Source organism: Somniosus microcephalus, chromosome 23, assembly GCF_052327205.1.
Source record: "Somniosus microcephalus isolate GS21.2 chromosome 23, FLI_Smic_1.0, whole genome shotgun sequence".
In the NCBI taxonomy this organism is placed as follows: domain Eukaryota; kingdom Metazoa; phylum Chordata; class Chondrichthyes; order Squaliformes; family Somniosidae; genus Somniosus; species Somniosus microcephalus.
The window spans coordinates 57,360,526-57,368,812 of NC_141009.1; the positions used below are offsets into that span (position 1 = coordinate 57,360,526).

The 8,287-nt window shown below is 49.1% G+C and overlaps 1 protein-coding gene across 1 annotated transcript; it reads left to right on the forward strand.

Moving 5' to 3' along the window:
- Positions 1-1,834: 1,834 nt before the first annotated feature.
- Positions 1,835-7,966, forward strand: LOC147101875 (autophagy-related protein 16-1-like). The gene is made up of 3 exons (XM_085965892.1): positions 1,835-1,942; positions 5,599-5,717; positions 7,061-7,966. The coding sequence occupies exons 1-3, from the start codon at positions 1,887-1,889 to the stop codon at positions 7,252-7,254; spliced, it is 369 nt and encodes a 122-aa protein (XP_085822018.1). The 5' UTR covers positions 1,835-1,886; the 3' UTR covers positions 7,255-7,966.
- Positions 7,967-8,287: the final 321 nt, after the last annotated feature.

The window sequence follows — 8,287 nt, forward strand, 5'->3', positions numbered from 1 at the left end:
AACCACGGTAGAGGGGAATCCTCGGTTGCGGAAAAAGGAAGTACTTTTGAAGTGTAGTCACTATTGTAACGTAGGAATCTTGCGGGCAGCAGAGCAAGAATAACTTTTGTTCAATCAGCCTTGGCTTTGAACCCAGATGCTAATGGTGAAAGGACAATATATAGAAAACGGGGTAGATTTTAGTCTTTACTGCCCGAGTGTTAAAGATCTCCTGGCTAGGGTTCAGAGTGTAAAGTCGGGGAGGGAGGGTCGCCCGCCATGACAAAGCCCGTCTGATTAACCTTCCACTTGTTTAAATGGAACATCTCCCTTCTGTACCGCACAGCTCCCACTTCTGGGTGAATCCTATCCAAATAATGGATCTGTTTAAAAAGAAAAGTACAGTACTGCAGTGAACTTTTTTTAAAGCAATTTATGGGATGTGGGCGTTGCTGGCAAGGCCAGCATTTATTGCCCATCCCTAATTGCCCTTGAGAAGGTGGTGGTGAGTTGCCGCCTTGAACCGCTGCAGTCTGTGTGGTGAAGGTGCTCCCACAGTGCTGTTAAGTAAGGAGTTCCAGGATTTTGACCCAGCGACGATGAAACCCCAATCTGCGGGTATGGGATGTGGGTGAGGAATGGGGGCATGTTCGAGTCTGTCCACGGAAGTGGCTATTGGGTGTAATCTGTAGAGCTGGCAAGAACAGTGTTGACAGTTTGTTAAAGACCAATGGCCCAGAAATTCGGGTCGGGGGCTTCCCGCAGGTGCAAGCCTCCGACCTGCACTTACCTAGCGCGCCGGCCGTTGTGCTGTAGGCCCCCGTGGAATTGCGATCCTGGGCCTGTTCCAACTGCCGGCGCGCAGTGCTTGCGTATCCCAGGGGCGCAGTTAGTTCGATGCATCCCCTGGGATCACGTGGGCCATGGAGAGCCAATGGTAGCAGGGAATGCTTCATTCATAAGTTTGACAGGAAGAGCTGTCAAACCTATAAATACTATAAGCCCCAAAACATCACTAAATCTTCAAATAAATTTTTAAAAAATCACATTTTTTAAATAAACTATAAATTACATGAAATAACTATTTTAAACAATAATTTAAATTTTTGAAAAAAATTATTTTATTTTCTAACGGGGCTAAAAATAAACTTACCTTTCTTTAAAGTATTTAAAAATAATAAACCTGTGGAAAAAATGTTTTAATTTTACTTAATTCACCACTTACCTTGTTAAAAGCAGGCCTTGTAACTGCTTTTTATAAGCGTAGTTGCTGGAGACTTACCCTCCCGGAGAAACCTGTATATAAAAAAAAAAACCAGGCCTACGCGCTGCCTCTCCGGCGCACGTGTTCGACCTGTGAACCCCTTCCTTTAAGGGAACGGAAGTTCCGGTTTCCCGCGCATGTGCAATGCATGCACGAAACCGGCACTTTCGTTGGGCCTACGCATGAGTACCCAGCGCGTACTCACCTGTGGAGACCCGAATTTCTGGGCCATTTAGTCTACCTCTAAGTGATTGACATGCATGGGGAATGAAGGCGCAACCTGATAAACAACAGCAGTGCTAAAGTGTTCAATTCCCAACAGGAAGACTCAAATACCAGCTCCAGCCTAAACAGCTGCCTTGGATGCCAGTGGGTGAATTACACCCGTATTGGGAAAATCAGGGTCCCATCTCCAGAGCTCCGGATGGGGAGGTGAGGGGGCATCAGTGATGTCCTGACTGAGGAGAATAATAAGGTTAAAGACCAACCTCAGACAGAGGTGAAGGGATTTGGTTGGTCTTGCCTGAGTTGGCTGCATCTCGGGACTTGTCGTTACTGTGACTAATGCTGAGTGTTTCTCCCTCTGACCAGTGGCCTGGATGCCTTTGGGCGACTGTGGGATTTACGGACGGGTCGATGCATCATGTTCCTGGAGGGACACCTGAAGGAAATCTATGGGATCAGCTTCTCTCCCAATGGGTAAGACAAGTGTGCATGGACTTTAGGAAAGCCTTCGACAAGGTATCACACGGGAGATTACTGGAGAAGATTACGGGGTATGGAATTAGGGATGGGGGTAGCAAACTGGATTAAAAATTGGTTAGAAGAGAGAAATCAGAGAGTAGGTTAAGGACAGTTTTTCCAGAGTGGTTGGTGGTGCCCCTTTGGGTTCAGTTCTGGGGCCACTTCAGTTCACTGTGTACATCAATGATTTTTATATAGGACTAGACGTGATGTTGAAATTTTCAAATTATACCAAATTAAGAGGTGCAGTTAATTCCTTAGAAGGTCAGAAAACTGCAAAAGGATGTTGATGAGACGGGGGAATGGGCTAAAAAGTGGCCGATGGAATTCAATGCCAGTAATTGTGAGGTGATGCATTCTGGTAAAAAAAAATACCAGCAGTAATGATACTGTGAATGGAAGTAGGCTCGGGGCTGTGGAAGAGCAGAGGGAATTGGGGAACAGGTTCACAGGACATTAAAGGCAGCACCTCAGGTTGATACAGCTGTTAAATTTGCTATTTTTTTAATCACAAGAGGTATAGAATAGAAAAGACGAGGTATTGAGGATCTGATATAAAACCTCAATAAGACCTTAGTTAGAGTACTGGGAGTATTGGGCTCCACACTATTGGAAGGATATTGAGGCTTTAGAGGGGGCACAATGCGGATTCACTAGAATGCTGCCTGGTATGAGGGAATACAAATACCAAGAAAGACTTGGAAAATTGGGTGGTCTTTCCTTAGCACAATGCAGATTTTAGGGTGATATGATAGAAGTGTTTAAAATTATAAAAGGGTGGGACAGGTTAGATAGAAGCAGACAGTTTCCAGTAGTGGAGGGGCCATAAATGCAAGCGATTTAGAACTGAGGGCAGGAGAAACTTCTTCACACACAGTTGTGGACTTCACTTCCAGCCTTCATGGTCAAGGCAGAAGCTATATTAAAATTCCAGATTAGGTTGGATGCTATATTAAAATTCCAGATTAGGTTGGATAGTTGATTAGAACTACTTACTCACGTGGAGGGTAGGTGCCAAGACGGTCTGGTTGGGTGAATGGCCTGTTCCTGTGTTGTATATATTTCTATGTACGCACCCCTCGGTATTAGAGGTAGCACGCTAGGTTGAAGCCTGGTCTACATTCGGTATGTAGAGGGCAGATGATTCACAAAAAATGAAAGAATGCGTGTGTGCGTGTGCGTGTGTGGTGCCCCAGTGATATGTACAGAGGCGTTCAGACCCCGTCGTTCCCCCTGTAATGTGCACAGAGCCCGTCGTTCCCCCTGTAATGTGTACAGAGCCCGTCGTTCCCCCTGTAATGTGCACAGAGCCCGTCGTTCCCCCTGTAATGTGTACAGAGCCTGTCGGTCCCCCTGTAATGTGCACAGAGCCTGTCGGTCCCCCTGTAATGTGTACAGAGCCTGTCGGTCCCCCTGTAATGTGTACAGAGCCTGTCGGTCCCCCTGTAATGTGTACAGAGCCTGTCGGTCCCCTTGTAATGTGTACAGAGCCTGTCGGTCCCCTTGTAATGTGCACAGAGCCCGTCATTCCCCCTGTAATGTGTACAGAGCCCGTCGTTCCCCCTGTAATGTGTACAGAGCCCGTCGTTCCCCCTGTAATGTGCACAGAGCCCGTCGTTCCCCCTGTAATGTGTACAGAGCCTGTCGTTCCCCCTGTAATGTGCACAGAGCCCGTCGTTCCCCCTGTAATGTGCACAGAGCCTGTCGTTCCCCCTGTAATGTGTACAGAGCCTGTCGTTCCCCCTGTAATGTGCACAGAGCCAGTCGTTCCCCCTGTAATGTACACAGAGCCTGTCGGTCCCCCTGTAATGTGTACAGAGCCTGTCGGTCCCCTTGTAATGTGTACAGAGCCCGTCGTTCCCCCTGTAATGTGCACAGAGCCTGTCGGTCCCCCTGTAATGTGCACAGAGCCTGTCGGTCCCCCTGTAATGTGTACAGAGCCTGTCGGTCCCCTTGTAATGTGTACAGAGCCTGTCGGTCCCCCTGTAATGTGTACAGAGCCTGTCGGTCCCCTTGTAATGTGTACAGAGCCTGTCGGTCCCCTTGTAATGTGTACAGAGCCCGTCGTTCCCCCTGTAATGTGCACAGAGCCTGTCGGTCCCCCTGTAATGTGTACAGAGCCTGTCGGTCCCCTTGTAATGTGTACAGAGCCTGTCGGTCCCCTTGTAATGTGTACAGAGCCCGTCGTTCCCCCTGTAATGTGTACAGAGCCTGTCGTTCCCCCTGTAATGTGCACAGAGCCCGTCGTTCCCCCTGTAATGTGTACAGAGCCTGTCGGTCCCCCTGTAATGTGTACAGAGCCCGTCGTTCCCCCTGTAATGTGTACAGAGCCTGTCGGTCCCCCTGTAATGTGTACAGAGCCCGTCGTTCCCCCTGTAATGTGTACAGAGCCCGTCGTTCCCCCTGTAATGTGTACAGAGCCTGTCGGTCCCCCTGTAATGTGTACAGAACCCGTCGTTCCCCCTGTAATGTGTACAGAGCCCGTCGTTCCCCCTGTAATGTGTACAGAGCCTGTCGGTCCCCTTGTAATGTGTACAGAGCCTGTCGGTCCCCTTGTAATGTGTACAGAGCCTGTCGGTCCCCTTGTAATGTGTACAGAGCCCGTCGTTCCCCCTGTAATGTGTACAGAGCCTGTCGTTCCCCCTGTAATGTGCACAGAGCCCGTCGTTCCCCCTGTAATGTGTACAGAGCCTGTCGGTCCCCCTGTAATGTGTACAGAGCCCGTCGTTCCCCCTGTAATGTGTACAGAGCCTGTCGGTCCCCCTGTAATGTGTACAGAGCCCGTCGTTCCCCCTGTAATGTGTACAGAGCCTGTCGGTCCCCCTGTAATGTGTACAGAACCCGTCGTTCCCCCTGTAATGTGTACAGAGCCCGTCGTTCCCCCTGTAATGTGTACAGAGCCTGTCGTTCCCCCTGTAATGTGTACAGAGCCTGTCGTTCCCCCTGTAATGTGTACAGAGCCTGTCGTTCCCCCTGTAATGTGTACAGAGCTTGTCGGTCCCCCTGTAATGTGCACAGAGCCTGTCGGTCCCCCTGTAATGTGTACAGAGCCTGTCGTCCCCCTGTAATGTGTACAGAGCCTGTCGTTCCCCCTGTAATGTGTACAGAGCCTGTCGTTCCCCCTGTAATGTGTACAGAGCCTGTCGGTCCCCCTGTAATGTGTACAGAGCCCGTCGTTCCCCCTGTAATGTGTACAGAGCCCGTCGGTCCCCCTGTAATGTGTACAGAGCCCGACAGTCCTCCTGTAATACGTACAGCGCCCGACAGTCCTCCTGTAATACGTGCAGCGCCTGTCAGTCCCCCTGTAATGTGTACAGTTGCTGATATTCTTCCTATATCATGAAGTGACGCTGAACTTGCTGTCCTCCTTTGATATTCTACCAACTCCTTTATGTGTTACTTCCGTGTACCGCACTACAGCCTGGACGCCATCGTGTACGTGGCCAGTGAGAGTCAGGTGATATGTTAACCCTATGCTTTTGGCATTGTAACACAGGGACCTTCGGCTTACCAGGCTTGAATGCTGACGTGTCTCCCTGAACTCAATGATGAGCTGGTTGTCAATTTCTCATTGTCAAGTCTTACAACAACCGTGTTGATGTTGTTTTTAGATATCACGCAGCGACTGGAAGTGGTGATAACACCTGCAAAGTTTGGGACCTTCGACAGCGGAAATGCATTTACACCATCCCAGCGCACCAGAACCTCTTGTCAGCGGTCAAGTTTCAGCGTAGGTATCACACGCAGCAGGAACCCAGTTATGTGATTGCTCTCCTTAGAGCGGAGAAGGTTAGGGACAGATTTAATAGAGGTGTTCAAAGTTATGAGGTGTTTTGATAGAGAAAATAAGGAGAAACTGTTTCCTCTGGCAGGAGGGTCGGTAACCAGAGAACACAGAATTAAGATAATTGACAAAAGAACCAGGGGGGAGATGAGGATTTTTTTACGCAGTGAGTTGTGATCTGGATTGCACTGCCTGAAAGGGCGGTGGATGCAGAATCAATAATAACTTTCAAAAAGGAATTGGCTAAATAATTGAAAAGGAAAAATTTGCAGTGTTACGCGGAAAGAGCAGGGGGATGGGACTAATTGGATAGCTGAATGGCCTCCTCCTGTGCTCTATGAATTAGTTGATCCGGTACTGGCCTAGAACGAGGACTACCCGCTGCAGGTTGTCCAGTCTCAATAGTGAGACAGTTCACCTGGAGAATCTGAGGTCTTGTGTCTGGTGTTTTGCACCATTCTGCTTCTGCGAGCTACTCCGTCTAACGTCAAAGTGGTGAGAAGGTGAAACACTGAGCAGTACTCGAGGTAGGGCAGCAGCTGAGGCGGTGCTTCAGACCCAGTCTGTGAGGCAAGGGCTCTGACCCACCCTGCAATCATTCCTTCTCGGAGCGGGGTGGGGGGGTGAAGAGAGGGGTTCATTTTCAATACTAAAGATTGCTCTCTGATAAACGCTCAGCCTGGGATTGTGCTTGACGTCGTGTGGGGCTTCTACAGATCCCTGGTCCCAGTGCCAAGCCCGAGCTCGCCGTACAGTTTCCCCTCACTGTGTTCACACTGGCAACCGTTGGCAGGTCACCCCTGGGTCTGTTCTGCTCACTGAGCACTCGTTGGTTCTGTTTGCTGGTGGGGGGGTGGTGGGGGAGTAGTTTTGATTTACAAAATGCGATGCACTCTGTTTATCGGGGATCCCAAATTGACACAGTACTTCCGCCCGCACCCCTGGCCCGGCAACCTCAGTGCGAGACCTGCTACAGCACCATGGCAACCCTGCCACTCCCATACCAGCCACTCGTTATAGCCCCTGTGATCGTGATTACCGTTTTGGTGCTGTGGAGTTATGTTCCTTATGTGTTGAGACGTCCAATCTCATTCCATGTATGGCCATTACAGACAGCAAGGTAACGAGGTGCCGCAGGTGAGAAGGTGATGTGGTGTGGTGACCCACGGCAGCACCCAGCTCCTGGGCACACCGTTTTCATTCCACTTCGATCTCTGAAATGCCCTCCCTTTTATTGCTCTCCAAATCTCCTGTCGTGTAACAGACAGCCGGTTTATGTCTCCCCGCAGCCACAGACGGACACTACCTGCTGACCGGTGCCTATGACAACACAGCAAAGATTTGGACGCACCCTGGGTGGTCACCTCTCAAAACAATGGCTGGGCACGAGGGCAAAGTGATGGGACTGGACATCTCTCCGAACGGTCAGCTGATTGCCACATGTTCTTACGACCGGACCTTCAAGCTCTGGACGTCCGAGTAGACCGAACGGAGCAGAGCACTGACTACAGGCCACCCCTAACCTGTAGCAGGAGAGAGAGGGAGATACCATCTGGTAATCACACAACCAAACCACTGGCAGCTGGTCACCAAGTTCAGCAGCTCCAAACAGTGACATGCCCAGTTGTCAGTCACTGTGTGTTCTTTTGTCTTAGTGTTTGACCAGACTATTGAGAATTGTTTGGTTTTTGAGCCTTTCCAGCTCCTGATTAAAAAAAGAGCTGATTGTTTCTAGTTTATATGAATTGACTTGGCCCTACTCCACAGGCCTCTCTGGAGTAGCACCACCCTGATATGGAACAGACATTGAACGAGATCTTCTCTACATCCAAAAAGAAGTTTGTATTCTTCCTGTTCCTCGCTGCCTTCTCATTCACACTGACTGCTTCAAAGAAACAACACGAGCAGAAGCGCTGATCAAACCTGGCACACCTATAGTCGTGGTCAAAGGTTAACTGAGCCCAGCAGCACCTTCAATCAGCTTTGGGCGGCTCCTGGAATTAAAGAAATTCTGCAGCGCTCCAGCTGAAATGATTGAAATGTGTCTGAGCGCTCTGGTTGTCTATGTAACACTGAGCCCAGCAGTGTCGGTGATGACCCTGGAATCTGTTTGTATATGTGCAGTATTGTATAAGTCACATGGGTGACAGGGCTCTCCTTTCTAGCGATGCGTTTATAATAAATGTTTTGGTAAAGAGGTGTCTCTGTAACTTATGTTTCCAGCAGATTGTGTATCAGACACAGTGATTTTAATTCACTAAATGCACACTGCACATTACGCATAAACCATCCAAACCCCTCGATTAGATTCCAGTCTGTAACTCCCGGATCTCCATTATTCTATATATAAATCACCCGAACCCCTCGATTAGATTCCAGTCTGTAACTCCCGGATCTCCATTATTCTATATATAAATCACCCGAACCCCTCGATTAGATTCCAGTCTGTAACTCCCGGATCTCCATTATTCTATATATAAATCACCCGAACCCCTCGATTAGATTCCAGTCTGTAA